The 27881-nt window shown below is 30.9% G+C and overlaps 1 protein-coding gene across 2 annotated transcripts in view; it reads right to left on the bottom strand.

Annotated features, from left to right (window-relative positions):
- LOC106474685 (CREB-binding protein-like) overlaps positions 1 to 27881 on the bottom strand; it is a 153990-nt gene that overhangs the window by 92725 nt on the left and 33384 nt on the right. For both annotated transcript variants that reach the window (XM_022379968.1, XM_013935380.2), the window contains exons 5-10: positions 24833 to 25160; positions 19559 to 19676; positions 12349 to 12520; positions 8696 to 9093; positions 5232 to 5309; positions 56 to 890 (exon numbers count right to left, since the gene is read on the bottom strand). In XM_022379968.1, coding sequence (XP_022235676.1) covers positions 56 to 890; positions 5232 to 5309; positions 8696 to 9093; positions 12349 to 12520; positions 19559 to 19676; positions 24833 to 25160 — 1929 coding nt within the window. The remainder of the gene's footprint in view (positions 1 to 55; positions 891 to 5231; positions 5310 to 8695; positions 9094 to 12348; positions 12521 to 19558; positions 19677 to 24832; positions 25161 to 27881) is intronic.

Here is a 27881-nt window from a genome sequence, read left to right as displayed (position 1 = left end):
ATTTTCATGAGTTTTTTGTCTTGATTAAAAGAAAAATGTCTCATAATACACTTACTTTTTTTATTTGGCTTTGGCTTTGGTGGTGGATGAGAACCTGCTTCCAATAATTCACTTTTAACATCAGTATCACAAGCTGATTCTGAAGTTGTACTGGATTGGGAAACTAAAGAATCACGTTTTCCTGATGTTAATTCTTCCTTGGCACACGTACCAAAAGAAGTAAATTTTTGTGTAATATTTTCATCTGGTATTTCTTTTTTTATTTCATCTTTCCCTTCATGTTTTATATCTGTAGATTCTATTTCTGTTTTAATAACCGTATTTTCTGCAACTTTATTGATACCTGTACTGTCCATAACTTTATCAAGATCCCAAGCAGATGTTTCTGATACAGTAGCTGATGGTGTAACAGTAGTAACAGTGGAAACAAATGAAGATGTTAAAGTAACTGAAGAAGTAGGAACTTGCACAGTAGCACCACCAATACTTTTCAATGTGTCTTTTGATACAGATGAAAACAGAACTTCCTCAGTAGTACTGTCTAGGTTTGATGGCTGAGAGTCGATTTTGGTTAGATTAGATAATGCCTTTTCTGAGATCTGAAGATTTTGGTGATGGTTTGTCGATATCCTCTGTAACTGATCTTCTAACACATTATGAGAAGTACAAGGAGTCTGGGGAGAATTTCCTGTAGTTCCTGGTACTGATGCTGCTCTAGGGGGCTGCTGTATTGGTGTTTGCTGCGACTCAGGTTGAGGTGTTGATGAATGAGGAAGAGGAACAGAATGGGGTATAGGATGAGGCGATATTTGTGAAGGTGGTAAAGTTTGAGGCTTACCAGCCACTGGACTTCCAGAAGGTTGCAGTTGTGTTAAATGCATAACAGGTACCTAAAAATAAGAAACAAGGAGCCACAGAATTAGCAAGATTTTTGCAAATACAGTTTTTAATAAACTAAAAAAAATATTCAACATATGAACAAAATATACTCCCACATGATATTTTTTGTTATAATAAAAAAGCATTACTTCCTAATTTTAATGTTATTAATTTTAACCCTCAAATTACCAATTCATTTTTTCTATTCCCTGTTGGTGGAGTCCACATATTTCATACAATCTAGGAATTTTATATTTTTGCCTGTGACAACACTCAATATAAAAACCTGAACAAAAAAACTGTGAAAAATCACTCACTTTCTAAATGAAATACAAACAGGACAACTTTATATTTTTATCTCTTATTTTTCTCTACCCTAACTCTACACAAGGTTAGGCATTTTGACCAATGTGGTAACCACCAAAAAAAGAAATTCAAATAAATCTAAATTCCCTTTCTTTCTAAAAATGACTTCAAATTGTAGCATAAACTATATTTGTTTATCCTAAATTGGTTTCAACTTATAACAGTATACATTTGTTCCTAGTTATATTTTGTTTTATTGCCCTTTGAACCTTGTCTAACTAATATTCCCACCACACACGTGGTTAAGGTTTCCATACTATAGCTTCTTATATGTTTTGTATATCTTCATGGAATTTAGCAAGCTTTCAGTAAGCATCAAGTCTTTTGTAGACAAAAAATCAGAATTTTTAATGAAGTATTTTCACTAAAAATTTCTCCATGAATATATGGAGTCAAATTGTTTCTTTGAAAATATAAGCCTACACTTTGAGATGGGCAGAAAGAGTATAACAAAAAAAAATATTAAAAGCACTATTTACAAGTGATGCTTCCTGGAGCTGCACAACGTTTGGAGATTTTGTTTGTTTTTGTTTTGTTTTTAAGTTTTGCGCAAAGCTGCACAACAAGCTACATCAAGCTTAGTTAATAAATCAAATTTTAATATTACACAAGTTTTGATTTCTTAATTTTTAAATTAAAAAAATACTTAATCTACCCTAAAGTTTGTATAGTTGATTGTTTTCTTTGATTCAACCATTTTCTACTTTTATATCCCCCCTCTCTATGTCCTGAGTTTAACATAAATTACTCATTAGAGCATAGACATTACTAAAATATAGTGTAATTGTTATAGCCTTCAACATTCTTTGTTTATGAAGACATAAACTAGAAAGTCAAACCCACTTACCACCCCCATCTATCACATCCTCTTTTTCACAAATTGACAATAATTTCCTCTGACATTTCTATTACATCACTTATAACCAAGAGAAAGATATTTTAATTTACTAACTGATGTATAATGCTACCTTGTTTTCACCTACAGATTAAAAGTTGTTACCGTCAAATTCTGATCAAATAGGTAATGGAAATAGTTATAGAACATTATTTGCTTGGTACGTGTTTCTATTTCGTGTTCTTCAGTCCGTATTTTAAGTCAATGAAAATTATTTAATGTACTACTGCCATCATTACAAAAAATAAAAGTACACTTATGTTTCACTAGCAGGTCAACTGCTAAAAAAAAAAAAACAACCGAACATTTGTTATTTTTATGTATTCGTTTTTTTTTTTATAAAAGTAAATAAAATGTAAAAATTAGAAACTTATTAGGTTAGATAATACAAACCATTTATACATGAGATATTCTCGCAACTAACTTGTGCTTTACATCACTTAACCCAATTACTACTAGCTACTAACTTTTTCCATATATATCGTCTTGCTATATTTTGTTCCAACAATACATCTAGTGGATAAAACTGTTTAAAACTTCATACGAACTTTCATAAATGCACGTAGTTTAAGAAACATAAAGTCTGTTACTTTTGATACATTTAGTTTTTTTGCATTATGATCTTTAATATCTTGGAAAATAACATTATGGATATGGTATTTATAAAAAAATAATTACAATATTTATATTATATTAGATTTGAACTTCTTACTTTTATGTTTTAGTACATTATTTGAAAAATCTCTAAAAACTTTTATCGTCCATAAAATTCAAATTTTGTCTCGTTTTTAATTTTTAATAATCACGTACTCTCCTTATGGTTTCAAGTAATATACAAGGCCCAAAAATAATATTTCTAATTAAACCTTATGTATTAGATCAATAAATCCTGGTTTATTCGAAAAATTTCAATGTAGTCAAACAAACAAAGCTTTATTTAATAAAATGACACATAAACAGTAAAGTAATGGTATACATATAATAGTGTAAAGAGTATGAAACAGTTACGAACATTCAGTGTATGACACGGTTTTACGAGTTGAAAGAACGAAACTGAAAATATGAAGAATAAAACACATAATAAAAAAAAGTAGCTAAAAGGTGTTTATAGCAGTCTATGAAATGAACTGAAGTTAAATTACTGCAAAAAAAAGTAAATGTAAAGTTGTAGTGAAGACAAACTTTGCTGAATATTCAGAAAAATCTGAATTTGTGTTGTCACACAGTGATAAGCTTATGATTTTGAACGAATTGTGCAAATGTATTTTTGACCTAAATAAGTCAAGAAAGCCCTTATAAATTGTATTTCATGTAATGTTCATTCTTTTTAGGAAATTACACATGGGTTAAGTGTTGTTTGTGTGAAATTCTTTGCAAATGAAAAAACTAAAGGTGAAATCAAAGCCAGTCGTCATGTGGTGACAATGACATTATGCCATCGTCTAGCACACTCACTGCATTAAAATGTTTCACGAAGCAAAAAATAGGTAAAGTGATTCTAAACTGAAAAGCCAATATGCAATCCAGACTCCTCAGACTATGGCCTTTCTAATGCTGAGATCTGTAGCATTTGATTGAGAAATTTGCAAGATAGGTTCTGGACAACCAAACACAAGTGTATTATCTATATAGATTTTCTGTAACAATCTGCAGACATTCTAGAATGAAAAAAAATGGTAATTTAAATTCATTTGGTATTTTTTTTGATGTGGTTACAAGATCAGTCAAATTTATTAAATCCTTATAGTTAGGGTAGAGAAAATAAAAGATAAAATATTAAGTTTTACTGAAGAAGAAATGTTTTTAGGAAGTTTTAAGAGGCTTTATACAAATAAAATTTGAAAATTGTAAGATGAAAAAAAATATATTATTAATCATAACACTTCGTACTTGGACTAGTTAACACTCTAACTCTATATATTCACAGACAAATATTCAGTAAAAATACTTAATGTCTATTTTTATGTACAAAAGACTTAATATTTACCAAAAGCTTGCTAAATTTCATGAAGATACACATATCACATTAACAGTTCTAATATGAATACTTTCATGGTTACCTGGTGATTACAAGGTTGGTCAAAATGACTGAGCAAGTGTCAAGAGAACTAAAGGCTACAGAGGTGCAAGTTATTAACCTACAGGCTCAAAAATCAAGTATTCTTCAATTAAAAATAATTGATCATGGAATGTAAGTTACTAAAGTATATTTTCTTGTGTTTCACACTGCAATTTTCTTTTTCATTTCTTTGTTTCATTAACCATCAGAGCTGAAAGTGTGAAATATTTTTTGTAACCACACTTGTGAACTGTGAATAGTGATTATTAATTAGTTTAAGCCACTTTCTTTTGTTCCAACTGTTCTGAAAAACACTAACCTAAATGTAATAGAAAACCAAGATGCACTCTAGTAAAAATATAAGTCAACTTTAATATTACAATTATTATTCTGGTACTTAATAAATATAAAGTTCCTCAATAAAGAAGTGACCCATGTTTAACATTGACATGATCTGTTAGTAAGAATAATCTTGGGTGTTAATCTGGTAAATATTCAATAAGAAATTCTAAATTGAAAAGGAGAAAATAGGTACAGCTTTACAAAAAATTAACTCTCTAAAAGCATTTTTAATTTTTTTTTCCCTTCACTTCAATACATGATAAGAAGCCTATTATGTTTCTGTGTTTCACCTACGGCTGGAAATAGTTTCCGTCTTGCAAACACTATTTCCTATATATAGAATTTATACACAATGATAAGCTACTACAGCATGAAATCTTATCAACATTACTAATTTTCTATTCCTTTCTCTTTTTGTGCTTTCAAAATAATGTGATATTTTTTTAAAATTATTATTACTATTAGACCAAATTCTGCTTAAAATAAACTGTCTCTGCCTGAAAAATCTTTATTTTTATATGTGCATATCCAAATCAACAATCACAAATTGTTATATTGACAGTATTTTATTTTTTATGAGATTTGACTGCAAAAATAATAAAATGGGAATGATCGAGAGAGAAAAATTTCAGATATAAGCTCAGAATGTTTATTTTTAAATTGTCTTTGTATGTTAGTTGAAATACCTACGGGAGAGTTGAGTCCACTAATTGAAGAGACAGTTACAGGTGTCTGAGATGTTGAAACAGGAACTCGTGTCTGCTGCATCTGAAATTAACATTTTTCAAACAAATCAAAGAAGGGCTGTATCAGGGTTCATACAGATTTAAAAATGAAAATCCAGGACCTTCAAAGATCCACAGTTAAATTTGTAAAACTTATGAAATCTGTCATGCAGGATAAAACTTGCATTTTCCTAACATTTTTTGCTCATAAAGATGCACATTAAAGTGAGGTGCAACTGTTTCAGATCTTATGAAGTACAAGATTCACAATGGGCAATACAAAATATAAACCTGATTCCAATAAACAAAATATTTAATTATGTTTTCTAATTAAGCCTATTATGTTACAAGCAAAAGTACCAATCCACAGTGCCAGAAAAAAAAATTAAGTTACTCTATCAATTTAAATTATTTCATGGACTTTAAAAAAAGGTCAGTTGTGTTGAACTACTTATACTGCCCACTGTAAAAAGTAATTGTCGCACATTTCAGTCATGCTAAGAGACACTCAACAATAACGTACAGTAAATCTACATTTTTATTCTTTAAGTTATGTCACATTTTAAAAAGTGAAGTATAGTGTGGTTAATTCCAAACAATTTAGTGTAGAATATCCTGCTTGTGAAATAAAATTTGGCATCAACATTATTCATGCCTGTTCTCCCATCATTTCAAAGTGAATGTTGAACTTTTTCTACGTGTGTGTGCAGCTTTTCAAACTCAGTGCAAGTGGCTGACGTAAACGGGAGACAGGCAAATGCTCAGACAGTCACGATGGTTCGCAATGTATATAAGATGAAGGGTATTTCATTGAAACTGAAATTTCTGAATTTTTCCAGGACCACAATTTAAAGACAGCTGTTTTTTAAATAGTTTCTATATTTCTTCATTACAATGTAGCAATGTTTACATAAAAAAAACGTTATCATAATCTGCAAAACAAAAATATGTAAACAAAAAAAATTTATCAGCTAAAGACATTATTAATAAGTATGAGCACCCAGTGACTGAAAAGCAAACCAGAATGGCTACATTACTTCAGAAAAAAAAAATTTTCCCCCTTACTTTCCAGATAAAATACCACATTTTCCAACCTGTACAAGAACAAGTGTAATTTACAAATATTTCAACTTTTGTTCAAAAATCTCTCTGATTAATTTCATTATAAAGGATAATTAAAAATTGAAACTATATTGCATTTCAGACTACAGTACTACAGAAAACAAAAGATAGTTGTCAGGTGCCCGAGAACTGAAGAATTGCTAATGTTATCCTATTTTTAAAGTGGGTGACAAGAGCCAACTTCAATATTTTAGGCCAGATGGTTTTACTTCTATAGTGAGAAAAATTCTTAAGGTCTGATAAAAAAAAGAATCACAAAATCATTTTGTGAAATATAATATGTATCCACTAAAGGAAAATCTTGCCAGGCTAATCTGCTAACTTTTCTGAAGATGTTATACGTAAACTGGATGATGGAAATGGCATGACTTGGTGTACTTAAGATATACAAATGGGTTTTGGTAAGGTGCCAAGAAAATCCACAATGATGCAGTTTGGAAAGATTAGTTGATAGGACTGAAGATCAACTGGATGGGTGAAAGATAAATGTTATTAACCTTATATGCACTGTAAGGTCAAAGTGTACATATCCTGACCTTTTACAGTTACAATATTATTACATTATAGTTACAATATAATTATCAATGTATGTCAATAAACTTTGCATCAAAACATAGTTTATAATTTCAACTTTAATATTTGAATTTCAAGAGAAATACAAAAAATTCTCAATCTTCTCTTTTCTATGTCACATCTGCATTGCATCTGCTCTTCAAATTGCCCATTTACATTTTTTTTTTATAATCACAATTTCCTGAGAGTTCAGCTAATTAGAAACACGTGCTACAGATATTGACAAGTCAGAATATAAATTTAGAACCTCAAATCTTGATTTACTAAAATATAAAAAAAAAGAATTTCAAGCCCACTTGACAACCTCTCCATGTCATTCAGTCTTTCAAAGAATGCTATTAGAAAGAGCAGCGTTTTATCATACTTTTATTTTGTTTTGGTGCCATGAGTAAATATTTATCTACTATTTCTCTACCCTAAAACTAACTGTTGCTGAATCATCAATGTAAAATGAAATAAAATAAACATACTTGTCTTCTTCTTCTTTCAGTAAATAATTTCTTTCCACATCTTGAGTTGATATTATTCATAATTTCAACCATTAATATATTCACATACATACTATTTTTAATCTTACAGTTTTATTACCTGGCTTATACAACATACAGTTTATTCATCACTGAAAAGCAGTACATCATGGTGGGGAGACATTTGGCAGATTCCCAAAGGACTACTGCAAGTTAAATTTCAGAATAATCTCTTTTTAATTGTTGTAAACACATACAGCAACTAATATGATGTGATTTTGAAAACTGCCTTGAAAGTTAAGGTTAGATAGGCAGGGTTTCTGTCATGGGTTGGGTAAATTTACTGATATCTCACTAAACAAAGAGTCAGGATGCTGAAACTGTGCATTGAACATAGAAATTATTTACAGATTGTGTCTACATAACACAGACAGTAAACATGCTGTACTACTGAAATTATACAAATTGAAAGGGGAAAATTCAGAGCACTCACATATCTTTGTACAGATTCAGAATTTGTTTCAGTACCTTATTTGAAAACTAAGAAATTAATACTAAAACAATTTCAAGAATATTAATTACAAAATACATTCTGATGCTAATTTTAATGATATACATTACTATTGATAAAGTTGTTTATTTAAATTTTGAATGTAACTCTTTGAAAATATAAAATATCATGACACGCAGATGAGCCATGACTGGAGTTGATTACAAGTGAAAAAGATGCAATTATCTCTATACAAAGCACTAGTTAAGCTTTACTTGGAATACGGTGTTAAATTTTAGTCATTTTATCTAAGAAAAGATAACAACTGATTATAGAGGTTTCAAAGGGAGGCAAGTAGGATGGTTTTCAAAATGGAAGAGTTCTCTTATGGGGATAGATTAAGGTCTCTTAGTTTCTCTTGAGAAAAGAAAGATAGAAAAAGTTGATCTTGCTGAAATTTTCATGATTATCTGTAGAATAAAGAGGATAAAGGCCTGTAGATGGAGTGTTAACACTAATATTATCCTAGTAAAGCTATAAATTATGTTTACAGGGACATTACACCACCACCACACAGATTAACAGGTAATGTATTTTCATCATTGCTACAAGTTCACATTAGTCTTAGATAATGAAAACATTACTTCCCTAGAAATATATCTAGTATTCATTTCCACATATTCATGAATAAACAATAATACAAAGACTATTTCTTTTATTTCTATGACAACCTAAAATTTTGTTGAACATCACAGAAAATAATTATGACCTACTTACTGTAACTTGTCTTGATTTAATCTTTTCTGTAAACTGAGTGTGTCCTTGATGGGGTCCAACACTGGATAACACATACTGAGAGCTCACAGGAACAGCAGAAATACTGGAGGAAGTTGTCATCACAAGATCAAATGAAGAAGTACTCACTGTAGTTACTATGCTTGCTACACTGCTGTTAGGCTTAGAAAGATGAATACCAACTGATGTAATAGCAGAAAGTCCTGAATTGGAAATGTTTAAGTTTGTCTGATTCTGGTTTATATGCACTCCTGCAGAGCTTGGAAAAAACTCACTCCTAGGTCCAGGAATAGTAATATTTGGAGGAGGCATTCTCTGTTGTGAATTTTGCAGGCCCACGACAGGCCTGTGAGGTTGTGACACTATAGCTGTACCGGAACCTAAAGTTTCAGGGAAGAAAATAATGAAATCCATATTCTAATCATTCTAGTTTTTTAAGCTGCTTGTTAATTTTAAAATTCATGTTTAAAAAAATTCCATGCATCCAATGGCAACCATAATACCTTGTAAAACATAGTAGGTTTAATCTGTTTTAGTCAAGACAGCATATTTTGAAAACTTGATCATTTGTTTAAACAAAAGTTGTTTCACTGTGATAAATGTATTTTGGTGTATCCTGAGATGGTAAGTGCAGCTTTACAGCAACAAATTTATCTCTCTCACTACAACGTCAGTAGAATTAATCGACTTCTTAACCACTTTGTATTCATTATGGATTTGATACTATAATTTCTAACAAACTTGGTGTATCTTCATAAAATTAGACTGACATTTAGTAAACATTACAGGTCTTTTGTACACAAAAAATCAATTCTTTATTAAGTATTTTTACTATAGATGTGTCCGTTAATAAATATAGTATTTATATATACTAGTCCAAGTGCTAAGTGATTTCACGATAAGATTAAAAATACTTTTCTTCATCTCAAAAATCTAGAATTTTATCTGTGTATTTTTTCAGCAAAACTTTATATTTTATCTGTTATTTTCTCTACCCTAACTTTATACAAGGTTGATCAATTTGACTGACCTCATAACCACCAAAAAAAATCTAAATTACCCTATTTTACTTTTTGGAATGACTTCCAATTGTAAATGAAACTACATTTGTTTATGTTAAATAGCTGTAAACTCATAACAGTGTACATCTTCTTATATTCAAATTTCATTGTTTTATTGCTCTTTGAATCCTATTTAACTACCATTCACGTCATTATCAATTGTAAATCACTTGGTGAACATGAAGTTCACATTACTTTATCAAATTACATTATGCACAAGCTGCTCGCGAGTGTGCCTTGTGAAAAATTTTATTATATTAGTATTAGTTATTTCACCTAACCTACCCTTAACTGACATAAAAAATTTCCTACTTTTACATTTTGGATACATTTATAATAATAAATAAAGAATATACATAAAAAACAAGAAAAATGTACTTACCTGGGTCTTCTTTTTTTTGCTGTCAACTGTTGATGACATTTAACACTACTTTTTTATATTAATTGTAGCACTGCACTAAATAAATTCTTATTTAATTAAATGATGCACCAAAGAACACAGATTAATAATATGCAAATAGCAGACAATGTCCCATAACTGTTACAAGTTTTCTGGCTTTCTAACTATGCGACAAAAGCCATTAAAACTTCATATAAGCTGTCGACATTTTTACAGTGGGAATCAAGCTTGAACTGAAAGCGAAATTGACAATTCTCTTTATATAAAACAACATAATATAATATGTCATCTGATAGATAAAAACCTTGGCATTCTATTGGTTATAAATAATATAGCATTGAATGTCAATTTCTGAAAGACAGGACGTGACAGGTGAGCATGGCAAGAGGGGTCTGGTTGTCTATTTCATGGCTCTGTAACAAATAAGATTGAAGGCTATGAAAATTATACTTTGCCTGATGATGATGATATTATATTAAGTAGTTTACATGAAATTTAATACTTCTTAGAGGGGTGGTAAATATATTAAAGAAGAGGGGATGCTAAGAGAGCAAATATCACAATTCTCACACTAAGGGAATTCTAGATTTTTTTCTAATATTGCCCTTTAAAAATAAGAACTTAAAATTTATATATTACTAAAATATGGATTATTAGTTCTGTTTCTATGCTATATTTATTTGTATACAATGAAAGAAAGTAGTTTAATTTAATTTTAAATGTAACTCACTAAAACCTTGTGACATGCACAGAAAAATATGTCCGTGGAGAGAGGGTTCAATGGCCCAGATTTGAAAAATTTATTAGCTGTAAGTATAATTAGTGAGTAATTAATTGACTTCTTTCAATATGCAGTCAATCTAAAAAGAAAAAAAGTAATTTAGACTTACTACATGTTTTTAAACTTTTAATTTTACCTTACATTGCTGATTTTGTTACAATTAGTTTTAGGGTAGAGAAAATAACAGATGATTATAAAGTTTTTATGAAAAACTTGTGATATTCACTTAAGATTTTTTAGAGGTTAGGCAGGTGAAATATAAAACTGTAGGATGAAAAAAAGTATTTTTCTTCTTAACATAAAAATTATCTTGCATTATTCTAAAATCATTTATCACTGTTAATAAAAACCTGCAGTCTTTTTTGTGACACATATTCCTGCTTTCTCTTAAAGACCATGTAAAAAAATGTAGAATAAAGGTGAGATAGTTACTATTGATTTTATATACTGCTATATTTATATCACAAATTATAAACTGTAGCACAATGCTCAATTTTAGAACTGATTGCAGCACAAAATATTTTCCACAAAAAGAAATTCAAGCATAAACACTTAAGAATCACACATTCCAAGTGGGAGACTATCACTGAAATTTATACTTTCTTAATTTCATAAAATGGCTGGTCTTCAGAAATAACCAATAAAGATTTAGGTTGGTACTTGCAAAGTTTAAATGACTAACAAGAGTCACTGGCTCAACATCAATCTTTCAATGCAACTGACTGGAAAGTACTTTGAGTTAGTAATTCAATGTTTTGTGACAGTTTGGAAATATGATTTTAAAAGATTCTATGACCATTTTTGTACATAGCTTTCATTAAATAAGTAAAAACATTCAATATTAAAAAATGCACATCAATTTATTGTACAAGTTAAACGTATAATATTCAATTAAAAACTCTACATGAGTAACTGTACCATTTTAAAAATTTTATGACACTACTGTTTTATTCTCCATAAATTACATTTTATTCCCATAAACTCAAAAATGGGCAAAAAAAAAGGGTTTTTATGATGTTTTTCCATTTTATTTGATGTTTTCTTCTATATCAACTAAAATGAATACAATCTAATTGTGTAAAATCAACAGATATATAACTTTTAGATTCTGTTTTCTGTCTAAAATAATGATAAAGTTGCAAAAAGGATTTCCATACAGATAAGCAGAACAGAGAAGTTAAGTTTTAATTTGCAGCCCTTGCTCCAAAAATTGTCTTACTAACCATATCTTAATTTAAGCGTGTATAAACAAGGCTAATCAAATTCTAATCCAAAAGAATGATAATATGATAAACCACTCAAAGATGTTAGCATTATTTAAATTTTCTATAACTGAAAGGTATAACTACTAAATTTAGGTCAACACACTGAAAAACTGTTATTCTATACTTACCAGCTGACGATGCCCTAAGTTGAGTAACAGATAAAGCTCCAATACTACTTGAAATTTGTTGTGTCTGTCGAATTGGGTCTTGTTGTTGCTGTTCTTTTCTTTTTTGCCTTTTTTCTTCTAATTCTTTTTGAATTTTATAGATTTTTTCTGCTAAAAGATGATAATATTCTTCCTGTGGAGGAAATATATATATATATATATATATGTTGATATGTAAAAGAATACCATCAGACATGTTTAGTAATCTATATACTTTTGGGCACAGATATTCATGCAAAATTACCCAAAGGCTCTCTCTTAGCCATCCCTACATTTGAGCTGATAAACTAGATGGAAGTTAGCTAGTCAACAACATCCACCATAAACACCCAAGCTATTCTAATCAGATAGTGGGATTTGACTGTCACTCTTATAATGCATCCACAGTCCTCAAAGTGCCACTTTGCAACAATGTGAACCATGGACTTTTTACAGTCTGGCAAGCTAGCCACTAGACTATAAATGGCCCAAGAGCTTTTCATTTGTAGCTAAAGCACAAAGCTACACAATTGGTTATATCTATTCTGTGCCTTTGGAGGGGGGCAAGAGCATAAAAGTATAAAAATCAGTATTATTCTTATGAACATCTTAAAATGGAAGCTAGTTTAGAGGGTATACTGCATCTGTGGTTATCCTACATCAGAACATTATTGACTTTGAAAGTCCACCAAAATGTTCAACCCAATAACTCATGAATAATGAAGTTTTAGTCAAGTTGTGTTAAACTCGTGATGTGTCATCTTGTGTTTTTCATCCTTATTTATGTTAAAGAACATTATTTTAATAAAACAAAAAGAAGTGTTTTGTGGCTTTCGATTACAAAATTAATCAAACTTTATTTCATATAAGCACATTTATAAACAAAACAAAGTTAATTTCTGAAAAAAAAATCAGATCTCTAACTCCGCTAAAAAAAAAAAACAAGTCCCAAAACTACATCAGGTACTGAAGCCTAACCATATCTCTGATGTAGTCTTATGAGCTAAGTAACAACCTAATTGATTTACTTTTTATAAAAAGATAAAGTAGCATTTACTTTTCAGATACAGTATTTTAAAGTTCAGAATAAAAAATTAAATTATAACCTTTACTTTTAAATAGCTTTCCAGTTTTACACAATACTGGAAATTATGGGACATATCTATAATAATAAAAGGGTGTGTGTGTGTGATTGCCATAGCTCCAGAAAGAAAGAACCTAGAAACCCAAAATTTTGCACCAACACTAAGTGAACCTTGATGGTGTGCACCTGGGTATTATTACTTTTCTTATCCACATGCGTATGTGCTCATCTTTTTAATAAGACGAGCTAGCAAAAAAACACATAGAAAAGAAGTGTTTCCTTATATAACAAGTTCTAATAAATAGAAAAGCCAGTGCATTTTGGCAGCAATACATTCCAGCAATGGCTTTTATGTCATGTCATTTAGCAACAAAAGTATAACCTAATATTGTTGTTGGTCTATGTACTGAAATTATAAAATGAAATGTATAAACTACAAAACTGAAAAAGCATTTGTTGATTTCACAACTTAGAATTTCCATTGATTAAATTCAGAAATGATTTAAGTTTAAAATTGGTTTGATATTTTTACTTGCATGATGCATTTTATACACTTGGCTCTAGGCTAAGTTATCTCACACTGTCTTATCTATTAATTATAGTAAATCATACTAACATTCACTACAGTTACAATATTTCACGGCAACCCTCTTCACAGCCCCCTTGCAGCCCCATCACTATAATTGTAGTGGGTAGACCTTAAACAAACTATTCTAACTGGACATATGCATTTTGGCTTTTATGACTATTCTTATTTCGAGAAATCAAGCGTGACATTATATGACACACACTGGTTTTTATAGAGGTTAGATAAGGTGATGTATAGTGGCATCTATAATTATCTATAATACTTTTATTATTATCTGGATAAATTATTCTATCTGGATAAATGCATTTTGGCTTTTATGACTATTCTTATTTTGAGAAATCAAGCGTGACATTATATGACACACACTGGTTTTTATAGAGGTTAGATAAGGTGACGTATAGTGGCATCTATAATTATCTATAATACTTTTATTATTATCGTACCTTTACAACTTTTAATGTTTTGGGGAAATAAAAATATTTTTGACTATTTTTCTATGCTAAAATAGGTTCAGAATAAATATACTGACATAGTCATCTAGAATATATCAACCTAATAACCTGAGCAAAGCCAGGTACTTTCGCTAGTAAATAAATATAAAAGTAAATATGAAATTTTGTAAATAAGTAAAATTACACAGTAAAGAAAAATACTTCAAACAAAGTATCATATAGTAATTACAAATGAATCCTTACAATGTAGTTGGTTCTGTCTAGAAACTATAATTCCAATCATTTTGTTTTTTTAATGAGAGAAAAAAATTTAAATGGAAAATTTTCATCCTTGTGCAACTGGTATCTTAAAAACTGTATCCTGTAGTATGCCTTGCATTATATATATATACATAAATAAAGTGTTATTTTAGCATAAACATAACATGCATAGACATGTTATTTGCACTGTACACACTTTTCTATAAGACTCTAGCTTACCTGATGACTAATATAGTCACATGAAAAATGATTCAGTAACAGCCTTTGTGTTCACCAATTCTCACAATGACGTAAAGTAATACATGTGGGATTGCTTGAAAGTTTCTGGTGATTATAAAGTGAAGCCCAAGTAAAATGACTTTAGTTTCATGTGGTGACAAGTATTTTGAATCTTCTAACAATTCAATGCATTATCACCTGAAACATAAGCAAGCTCAGGACTGCAAGATATTGCAACAAGCATCTAAATATACCAAATCTAATACTGAAGGTGAGTGTGGCCTCAAGTTTCAGAAATTTTACTAAACAACAAACCATTCAATGGCATATTAATAGCTATCATGCTGTAAAAATTACAGTATGAAACTAATGAAATAATGCCATGCAACCAATTGCTTTCAAATGTTACTGATGTGGGGTTTGTTTGTTTGATGAAGAAAACACAACCACAGTGGAAGTTATTTAGCAAAACATATTATTCTGAAAAAATTGTCCCAGGTCCACACCATCTTCACCTCTAGTTAAATAGAACAGAAGGATCTACTGTGCACATGTATGCAAATCCACAACCAACTACACATCTGGGAACCGACATTCGAACAACGGTATAAAGAAATATGCTTATGTAGCACGTAATATCCAATTCAATCAGACTGATACCCCATTGCGTAACATCAGCTTCAAGCAGTGAAAACATAAAGGTGGAGCGTGAGATAGAGAACAGAAGCCCCCATCAACATTATCCGCTTGATAGGATCACACAAAACCTGGAGTGCAAAGCCACCCTCTGGATCAATCTCCGAGACTCACTGCATGGAGGTGGAACATATTATTGGAAGATCACATGCCATCTACACCAGCAGAACACCACCATCCTACTCTCTACTGAATGAAAGTAATCACATTCAAGAGTATACCTCCATGGTCCACCACCCCAGCAGCTCAGAATTGGAAAGTGTCAAGGACTCCCATACTCCACTAGAAGAACAAGAAAAGATAAATTGCAGTGGAGAATCTGGAGGAATGTCAACACCAGAGACAGTATAACAGGTGACCACAAAAACCCTATATTAAAAAGCAGATCACCCCTTATTTATTCTATTGAAGGAATAGCAGGGATAGGCAGCTAACCCCTTCTGCTTTATCCATGTACGTTCATGGGTTAATATGATCCAAAATGGGCATATTAATAAAGCAAATATATCACAAAAAAAAATCCACTAGTGATCTTGTGGAACACATCATCTCAACATTGTTCATTAATGGCAATGGGTATTATTTGATTCTTTTGTATTATTTCATCTTGGTGGTACAGTGTAGATTTGGGATATATGAAGCATACCTAGACAGGCAATGCTTGCCACAGAGCAGGATCCGTGATAAAAAGGGACATGCCAATGAAAGAAAATTATATATAAAAAAGATAACTTATCTAGTCACAGCTGCACCAAAGTTTGAAGAATGGTGACAGGTGGAAGATGGTACCCCAGCATGGAAGAAACAACCATCCAATGAAGATAGTGGTATATGAATGCATGAAATGAAAAATTTCCTCCAACAGACTACGAACGTGAGATGCCAGGTAAAAGATAAGGTGCCAGATCTGATGCGATGACACCTGCAATGGATTTCTGGAAGAAGGAGACAAGGATGAATATGCCAATCAAATCAAAAGCAGGGAATGAGAACCATGGAAGGAAGCCATGTGGGCAATGTAACAATGAAGAGCACTTGTGGGCCATAGATGTCTATCCAGATCAGACCAGGAATAAAAGTGGGATATGAAAGGAAGCAAATTTGGTGAGAAAGAAGAATTCCTCTCATGAGCTGCCAAGTTTTAGGGATGAAAGATTAATCCAGATAAAGAAGAACATATGTGGAATGGTACAGAGTGAATGAAACATCAATGGCAAATATATCAAACCGATGATTCCATAGGCTAATAGGAATAGGAAATAAGTCTTAAGGGAGAAGTGAAACAAGGAACGTGAAGACAAAGGTTCAAATGGAGGTAGAGTAAGGCTGGAAAGAACAACACTGATATTCCAATTGGAAAAACAGCCCAATGAGGAGATCTATAAATCTAGGAATGTAACAAAAGGGAGAGGGTAGGGGAGGTAAACCCCAAATGGTATCAGGAAAAATGGAAGGTATGGGATAAGGCTGTTGATAACCAACTATAGAAAAGATAGAAGTCCACGATCGAACAACCAAGAACGGGAAAAACCCTGACTCAAAGACATTCTATTTACATTGATAAACCTCCATAGAAAAGATTGATCAGCCTGATGATAAGCCAAGGCAAAATGATCTGAGGCCCATGGAGGACAAGGAATTTAGCACCCACTCTCAATTAATAAATAAAATGCTTAGCAAGAACTCTGATGTCAGGAGAAGGCAAGAAAACAAAATACTCTGAGGAAGGGGTGTCATAAGGAAATTGAGCAATATCAGAAGAAGAAGAAGGTCGACTCATACAATGATCAATCTCCTGAGAAATTAAAGCCAAAAAATTCTTCAGCCAAGGTCCCCCAATCTGAAGCCTGTGTAATTGTGCTGAAAGTAGGTGGAAGAACATCCAAAGTAGTAACACAAACTTCAGAATTCATCATAAATGGTGAAGAATTAAAAAAAAAAGAACAACAACAACAACAACAAACAACAGTGACTTATCAGGTCAAACTACAGAAATAAACCAAAGTAAAATACTGAAATAATATTTCTACTTCACAGAAATATTCAAGAAAAAACACGTGAAGAGAGCACAATCAGAAAACGTTTGCATTAGATCACTGTCTAACAATAAGTGATAGTATGGTAGAATTGGAGTCGCATGCGTCAGGAGGTTGAGTCTCACTCCTATTGGTGGAGGGTTGTCTCATGATGATTTACATGCAAGACACAGTTGAACCACGTTGCTCATGAGGTACATACGAGTTCAAGGCTTGTGGCATGCAAAAAAATTCTTGCATATAGAGTGCAGCACTGAAAGACAATAGCTATAAATGTGAGAGGCAGTAATGTACCATATTGGAAGCCTAATTTTTAAAACAGCAACATAATTAAGTTGTAAAACAGAGATTAACAGAGAAAGCCATGATAGTGGAATACACAAACAACTTCTATCTCACCATCATCAGTTTACAACTGAAATTAATTTCTATTGATCTATACCACTTTTTAAAACAACAATCTAATCCATTTACTTTGTGCTAAAAACTAGAAAGACATTTCCCCAATACTATTTCAGCTAGCATAAAGGTTCCTGTCAACATAGCCAGTAATATGTGTAGTGACTGCCATTCTAAGAAACAGGGAAAATATATATGACAAACAGAAACTGGTTGCTTTCACAAAATACAGAGTAACTAGTGTTTTTACACCACGTCATCAAACTCTTACCTTTATAAGTACTGAAAAGAGATTTCTCAACAAGAAATCTAAATGAATAAATGATAAGTGATAAACCTAATGTTATATGAGAGTAGGTTCACAAGAATTTAAAATTAAATTACCGAGGCCAAAATAGTTTATTGAGGACTAACTGGTAAATGTGTAATAACAAGAAAAATGTTTTATGCCAAAAAAAAAACAAAAAATAATTAAATGGATATTAAATTCCTTTAGAAAATTACAGTTGCTGATAATAGCTGTACTTAAATAAGAAGACTGAACATAACAGACTAATTTAGACTGCTTAGAAAACAGTAATATACACTTACTACACCAAAATTATCTCAATTCACTTTGAGTTCACCAAGATTTCTGTTCCTGCCACACAAGTTGTAAATTGTTTGGCAAATATGTAGCTCATGTTACCCTATCAAATTACATAACACACAGGCTTACTTGCAAGTTACTAGCAACCATTGTGAAACACTTATTATTTATTTTATCTAATCTAATCTAAAAAGTTTTTCATTTTTACATTTTACTTACTCTTATAATAATAATAATAAAGAATACACCTGAAAAACAAGAAATATATTATTTCCTTGGGTCTTTTTTTTTGCTTTTAACTGTTGATGAAACCGATGGTACTAATGCACTAAATAATTTATTTGATTACATAATGCACCAAAGAACACAGAATAATAATATGCAAAGAAGCAGACAGTATCCCATAACTATAACCATTTTTCTGGCTTTCTAACTATGCAAATTCAGTTATCTGAAAATATAAAGCAGGATCATAAGCTTTGATAAAAGTGGTATGAAACTTTTAAGTTTGTTTACCAAAACAATTAATTTCCAATGATGTATTTAGTTCACTGATACATCAAGTGAATTTTTCCCAGGATGCTAGCTATAGTTAGTTGACAAGTCATTTTGGACCAACATACCTACTCAAGTACGAACTAAGCACACAGATCTATGTTAAGTAAATATTACCTACTAAGCGAAAAATAAATTTAGACTTAAAAAATTACTAACTGCTTTCAATCTGTAAAAATATCCATAAATAAAGCAATTCACTTCAGCAGTAAATTTATTAATTTTTTCAGTATGCTCTTTATTACTATACATACCTTATACAATATACACATGCTGAAAATAAAATAAAGTTGTAATAGCAGAGAAACTTACTCTACTATTTGCTTTTTCATACATTACACCTTCTACAGTTCTAGCATAGGCGACTAGATTAATCATCCTCTTGTCCTGAAGAGCTGAAGGATCAGGAGTTGGAAATATTGCTTGTACTCTGCCAAAAAACAAAATAAACAACTAAATATATTTTCAATAAATTTAAAAACTTCATTCCTCATGAATTAATTATTCTTACTGACTGACTAAATACAAGTTAAAGAAAAATCATTTTAATATACATATATATATATACATTACTAAAGTCAACTAATTTCAGTTTTGCCTGCTTTACAATTATATCTTGGAAAAACAAAATTATGTGAAGTGTACTCTAAAAAAAAAGTTTTAGTGCTATCTTTTAGTACGTATACAGTTTGTTTTTTTCTGCATGTGTCTTTTTTAGGTTTTTATGCTTTATAATTGCATTCTGAAAAGTATCTACAGTTGAGAAGCCAGTAAGGAATTTAAAAAAAATCACATTTTAATACTTTTGTACTATATTTTATACTATTTTCTGGGGAAGTTAACTCTACTTTATTTCATTATACATATATTATATGGACAAAATTACACTGTGACATTACTTACATTATTCAGCAAGGTCATATATTTCTGAGAATCCAAGGTTTAAAAAGTCAAAGCTATTTCAGTAACTCTATTTTGTGGAATTGCTTAGTTAAATTTTTAAGTGAGATAATGATAACTTAGATTTGTAAAGAAATTCATTTATTTGCATGTACAAACTTCAAAGATCGTGTGATTGCTTGAGTATTACATACATAGAGATATAGTTATGTCAAGATGAGTTTACAAAACAATGGTTCAAGAAAAGATTAAGTTGGAGCTAAAAACCTGACAGACAGGACAAGGGTCTGGAGCCTACCTAAGGTCACAGGGGAGTGACCTTAGGCAACAACATCCCTTTGAAGTCAACTGTATTTTAATTATGTAAAATGTTTAAATTGCAACTTTTGTGTTTTTTATATTATTCATATATCAAAATACTATTACTATAAAATTGCTTATCTACCGCAAACAACAAGTTTTCTGATTGCACATGCACATGAAACATGCATGTATATATATAAGCAACTATAAGTTTACACACATTAGTTTATAGGTTTGCACAGGTCACAGACCTGATAATTTTTTAATGTTTAACATTTTATTGAAGTTTGTCAATTCCACTTCACAGTTTTTAATGCCAAAATATCCTCGCTATATTATTAATAAAGAGATTAGATGCCTACAGTTATAGCTAGTATAATTTAACATTAGTTCTAAGGGAGAATAACAGGACCCTTCAAAGATGGTGAAATTTTAATGTGAGATCTAGCATCTTTATAACAAAAAAAAAATATATATATACAACTTATTTCCTTTATGGAATAATGTACAGCACGGCTAGTAAGCACTTCTCTTTAATAAACTTGATTATTCTGAAAAAATCTTTTCTGGATAATTTTACATCTTAAACATCATTGTGTCTTTCCATTGTTGATGACTGACAAACATGGACCAGTCTTACTCTTAAAACCCCCAACAAAAATTGAATGGTTGTTCATATCAGTCTTGCTATCCAACAACTCATTGGATTAAGTATGTTTCATACATATACAAATAGGCAAAAGGAGTGAAATAGGTTGAGAATGAAGCAAATTACGTCCAATTAATTCTCTCATGATGGGTTTGGTTGATTCGACTTGAACATTAACCCAAAGGTGACCTTTGGTTTCCATACTAAAACTTCTAATATGTTTTGTGTATCTTTCAGTAAGCATTAAGTCATTTGTAGACAAAAAGTCAGAATTCTTAATGAAGTACATTCACTAAAAATTTTCCAGTAAATAAATGGAGTCAAGTGTTGCCTGCTATGAGTGCAAATGATTTTCATATTAAGATTAAAACTACTTTTCTTCAACTGAAAAATCTCAAATTTCATTTGCATAGTCTCTAAACCCTCCTAACCTAAATCCATTTCAAACATTTTATTCAGTAAAAATGTATGTTTTATCTGTTATTTTCTCTACCCTAACTCTATATGAGGTTGATCAATTTAACTGACCTCATAACCATAAAAAAAGAAAATGAAAATCAAAGTAAATTTAAATTACCCTTTCTTGCTTTCTAGAATCACTTCATCTTGTGTGATGAAACTACATTTATTTATCCTAAATAGCTTTAAACTCATAACAGTATACATCTGTTTTTACTTAACTTTTATTTTTTTACTGCCCTTTGAACCATATCTAACTAATATTCCTGCCACACAAGTTGTAAATTGTTTGGCAAATATGTAGCTTATGTTACCCTATCAAATTACATAACACACGGGCTTACTTGCAAGTTACTAGCAACCACTGTGAAACACTTATTATTATTTATTTTATCTAATCTAAAATGCTTTTAATTTTTGCATTTTAGTTACTCTTATAATAATAAAGAATACACATGAAAAACAAGAAATATATTATTTCCTTGAGTCTTTGTTTTTTGCTTTTGACTGTTTATGAAACTTAGCCCTTTTTTTAAACCAATGGTACTAATGCACTAAATAATTTATTTGATTAAATAATGCACCAAGGAACATAGATTAATAACATGCGAAAAGCAGAAAATGTCCTATAACTATTACAAAATTGTGGACTTTCTAACTATGCAACAAAACCCATTAAAAATTCAGCTAAGCCCATCATTGTGTTTCCTGTGGGAATAAAGTTTGAACTGGAAGCAAAATAGACAATTCTCTCTCTGTACAGAAAACAATGTAATATAATATGGTATTTGATATATTAAAACTTCAGCTCTCTATTGGTTATAAATAATATAGTATTAAACCTCAGAGAGAACTATTGGCAATTTCTGAAAGAGAAGATGTGACAGGTGGACTGGCAAGAGGGGTCTGATTTTCTAGCTTATGGCTCTGTAATCAAATAAGATTGAATGCTATAAAAAATATGTTTTGCTTGAGTGATGACAACATAATAATTAGCAATTTACATTAAATTTCATACTTCTCGAAGGGGTGGTAAATAAATTATAGAAGAGGGAATACCTAGAGAGCAAATGCTACAATTCACACACAAGGGGAGATTTTTTAAAATATTTTATAAGCTGTACTATTTCCTATAAACCATTTTCCACATGGTTCTGCTATGATTAGTGTTTGGCAGAAAGCTTCAGCAGATATTTTTTTTGCAGCATCTCAACCAACAATTGGTCCAGTTATCAACTCTATTTTCAAGTTTTGAACAACTTAACTTTCAAGATCTGCACATGTAATTGAGGTGATGGTTCCATTTATAAACATATTTTTAGATCTGTGCAAGAACTCAGCTAACAGATGTTTCCATATATCAAAGCTATCTTCAAATAATATTATAATAAAAATGTTTCATAAGGAACACATGTGAACAGCTCATGGGTAATGTAATTCATTAGCATAACGTGAGCTGCATGTTCCCCAAGTGATTTACAACTTATAAAGGCACAAATAGTAGTTAGACATGGTTCAAAGGGCAATAAAACAATAAAAGTTAATTATAAATAGATGTATACTGTTACGAACTTAGAGCTACTTAGGATAAATGAATGTAGCTTCATGTTATAATTTGAAGTCACTCTATAAAGAAAAAGAGGGTAATTTAAATTTATTTTGATTTTTTTTTATGGTGGTTACGAAGTCGGTCGAATTGACCAATTCCGTTTTGAGATAGAGTAGAGAAAATAACAGATAAACTATAAAGTTTTACTGAGATGAGGAAAAGTATTCTTAATTTTAACATGAAAATTACTTTGCACACAAACAATTCAAAACAAATATTCAATATATTAATGGACAAATCTTTATTTTATTAAAAATACTTCACTAAAAATATGATTTTTTTGTATGTGAAAGACTAATAATATTAACTGAAAGACTGTCAAATTTTGTGAAGATATACACACTATATTGAAAGTTAGAAGTATTAAATCTATAAAGACTTTAAATGAGTACAAAGAAATCATGTGGTCGGTCAAATTGACCAAGCCCGTGTAGAGAGTTAAAAAATGTGGCATATTCTACTCCACAAAAAACACATATAATCTAAAATTATTATTCATGTTTTTCAATTTTTTCAATAAAAGCAACTGTATAGAAGATGCTAAGTAAGAAAACGTAATGAAAGATTTGTGTTGCACTACAAGATACTATGACATTCTAAATGACAGAAAAAAAAAGACATTATGACATAAATGATTGTTAATTATTACACAATGCTGTATACATTATGTAAATAAACTGGGCTCAAAATATTTTTATTGTCATAGATAAATAGCAAAGATAATTTGACCTACTCAGTTGCATCTGGAAACAGTTAAGATAGCTGAAAGCTCGCAGTAAAGAACAATATGGTACTTAATTGTTATAAGAAAATTATTTGTAGTCTTTAAGCATTGCTGATTGAAACTGAGACAAAATTTAGAAAAAACAAAATTCCCATTCCTCTTGAAATATGTAATTAAGAATTATGGTAAAATAACTGCACATTATGGATTATTACAGAAGGCACCTAAAAGAACTCTATATTTGCTTACAAATGCACAAGGGCAACAATAAACCTTATTATTCCTTGTACCAACCAAATTATATATTAATAGTGTTACTGTCAGATGGATAACATCCAACAAAATGTTTGCAATTAATGTTCTTGCCCACAGTCATGTTTTTTCATGTAACAGTAGATATTTTAAAATGTTTACATACAGCCAGCATATCCTATTTTACCATGTATCTATTTTATGCAATACTACAGTAACCAATACTGTATAAACTATTTTACAAAAACAAACAGTGATTAGGAACTGGTGTCAACTTTTATAATTATTATTTTACATATTTGTTGTCAAAAAAGAATTTGATGGGATGTCAATAATACAAAATTACTGTTTAAAAATATCTTCCTCCACCAAAAGTAGTTTCCTATTTATATTATTACTCAACTATAAATAGAGTCCAAATTATCATGTCTGAAAAGTTCTAATATGTATGTGAAATATGTAAATAATAAATATTTATGGGAAATTTAAAATTTTTATTTAATTTTTGTACTAAATACTTTGCAAAGGGCTCTAACTTAGCCAAAATTTAGATATTAGATGTGAGTTTTATACCTGAAGTAACTTCACACATCACCAGCAAGAAAATATATATAGTATGAAATACAAACATATTATGATGTTGAAAACCAATTACACATAAAACTGATTGTAGTTTTCTTTCATACTTACATTTTCTGGACCAAATGATGTCTTAAATTTGGAGTTACAGATTGGTGCCAATTTTTTGGTCCAGAAGAAGGATGTGGCATAGCAGCTTGTACAACAGTTGATATTTGACTGACTATATCTCCTGAAAGTGTACTAGTAGGGGATACTATCCCACTTGACAATACATTATTGCCCGCAATATTTAATTGAGAACCATCAGTTGTAATGAAAGTCTGAGGTCCCTGGGTGGCTGAACCTGGTGTAGCTGTCCTTAGCTGATTTTCCTGGGACTGTCCATGCTGTTGTTGATTTGGTGCTAAAGCTCCAAAACTTTGCAAATCATTCCTTGCTGAAAGAATTATAAGTTAATCATCAAATATGTCAATGAATAATAAAACACTAAATTCTTGTTAGATATTATAAACTAAATTTTTTTCTGCATCTTCCCCATATATGATAAAAATCAATATAATAAATATGGGTACTGGTATGCACTGAATCATAATAAGCTAATAAAATAAATGTTAATTAACCAAAATACTATTTAATTATCTCAAAAGAGAATATTTAGGACAACAGCCTCTCATAGAACTCCAGCATAGAAATTGGGATTTTGTCTAGGTATAAGTGATATGTGAGAGTCCTAACTAGATGAGTCCAGACACTGCATTACACAGAAAACGATACCAAGTTTTTTAATTGTTGTTTGTTGTTGTTTTTTGGGGGAGGTGATATATATAACTAAATAATTTCTCAACCTCAGACACTCTTATATTTATGAACAGGGGCTCTGAGCAATATATAAAAAATTGAGTTGCCTAGAGCAAACAGAGATTAAAAAACATGCAAGAGTCTGACTGGATGAATTGATATACATACATACATGAGAAGGCTCTGTATTTAATTATTGTATCTTTCTTGTTTTAAACTGTTTGTTTTGAAGTCAAAATTATTAATAGTTCCAGACACTCTGGAAATGGTTAATTATGGGTGTTGATATAGAATATATAGAAACTACAAATGATGGATTCCACCAAGTCTGAAGAATAACCACTGACAGCAAAGGGAATCCTGAAAATACAGAAATGTAATGAAGATAAAATAGCAACAAATACATAGATCCATCGCCATGCCAGTCTGGAAAATATCCACTAAAAGTTATAAAGGCCAAAGACATCACCAAATGGCAAATATGATGAGATGTATCCTTAAGATGGTTACGAACATCATGATAAATAAGACAGATCAGTTACATAAACAAATTTGTTAACGTGGATGAAGCAATGTGAAACCACTGTAAGGTACAACAACTAATGCTGACAGTCAAATTGGGTAACACAACAGCACATAAAAATAGCTGTGACCATCTCTCGCAGCCCAGTTCTTTGGTAAAAAGGCTTTAATGAGATACAAAAACAGTCTTCCTGGAAAAAAAAAGACAAGAAACCAAATTTTACAGGCACTAACTGAAAGACAGACCAACAAGAATGGTATTCTGCCAAGGAGGAACATCTGTGAGAGTAAGATAACATTTGAGTTACCAAAGAAGAGAAGCCAGCTTCATTAACAAAAGACTATATAACAGCCAATCAAGCTGTATACAACAAATGTCATTGTGAAAGATGTACCGAAAAGATATAATGGAATAGAATCCTTTTGATATAGGCAAAAGAAGTGAAAACCATGGCAGAATAGGCCAGCACTGGGCAATAAAAAACTAGACAATGGGACAACTGGCTGAACAATACCCAAGAATGAAGATGAATAAGAGGTTTTACATACAGAAAAAAATTCCCCAAAGATGGAATGAAAGCACTCACTAGTACAAAAGCTGGAACCTGAACTAGAAATCAGTAAAGCATCAGAAGATTAATGCACTGATCTGAAGATGACTTAGCCATTGGCACATCCAAAGTACCAGCTCAGATAAAGACGTAAATGCATACGAAAAAGTAGAGAAACCCCAAACAAGGACAAAAAATTGTGAGATCAAGTCTCATCCTACCTGCCTGTTTATATACATCTCAATCTGGGAACAAAAACACAGCAGTGGTGTAACAAGGACAATAGATCCTGCCATTCAAGTGCAACAGCCCGAATCTTTAACAAAATAATGTGATACTGGGATAACTGAGAAAACTATAAACCCTAAAGATAATAGTCCCCCAAAACATCATCTAGCACTAAACATACATCAGTGAAAAGATACAGATCTAGAGGAGATGGAAGAAAAGGGTAATCTACAATGGGAAATTCACAAATTAACTACACATGAAGGTAATTGAGGGCAGTAAGATAAATTTCAATAGACAACAGGTTTGAGGATAGACTCCACAAATAACAAAACGTTTTGGGACAACATGGGACTTATTGGTCCATCTTGGCTGTTCCATCCTCTAAACTAAATTAAAATGATTAAAAAATAAATAAATAAAAAATCTTAAAGCCAGACATTTTCATTCATATACTTATGAAGCATTTTCTTAAACTCATATAAATTTACTGCCTCTACAACATCTGAAGGTAACCCATTCCAAAGGCCAACCACCCTGTTAGAAAAATGAAACTGTCTTAGCTGAAGATGACTCCTACCTTGCCAAAATTTATATTTGTGGCCCCTAGCCCTATCATTATCATTGTTAAACATAAATAAAGATGTTGCATCAACACTATCAATTCCCTTTACAATCTTAAATACCTCAGTCAGATCCCACTAACTTTTCTTTTTTCTAAGAGAAAACTATTTGACAGATTTCAGCCTCTCCTCATATGACAATCCCTCCATCCCAAGCACCATTAGCTGAACTCTTTCCAACAATTCCTAAGGTAGGAGCCAAAGACCTTACACAATATTCCAAATGTGTCCTAACCAGTGACCTGTACAATGAAAGTATAACCTCTTTAGACTTTTATTCAATATTTCTATAGATACAACCTAAAATCCTATTGCCCTACCACTAGCAACAGCATACTGCTGGAATGGCTTTAGAGACTGATCAACTATTACACCAAGATCCTTTTCCTTCATAACACGATTAAGGTTATTCTCATCCAAATTATAATTATAATT

The sequence above is a fragment of the Limulus polyphemus genome, unplaced genomic scaffold (assembly GCF_000517525.1).
Source record: "Limulus polyphemus unplaced genomic scaffold, Limulus_polyphemus-2.1.2 Scaffold141, whole genome shotgun sequence".
NCBI classification, from domain to species: domain Eukaryota; kingdom Metazoa; phylum Arthropoda; class Merostomata; order Xiphosura; family Limulidae; genus Limulus; species Limulus polyphemus.
This window is presented reverse-complemented; position numbering and strand designations above follow the sequence as displayed.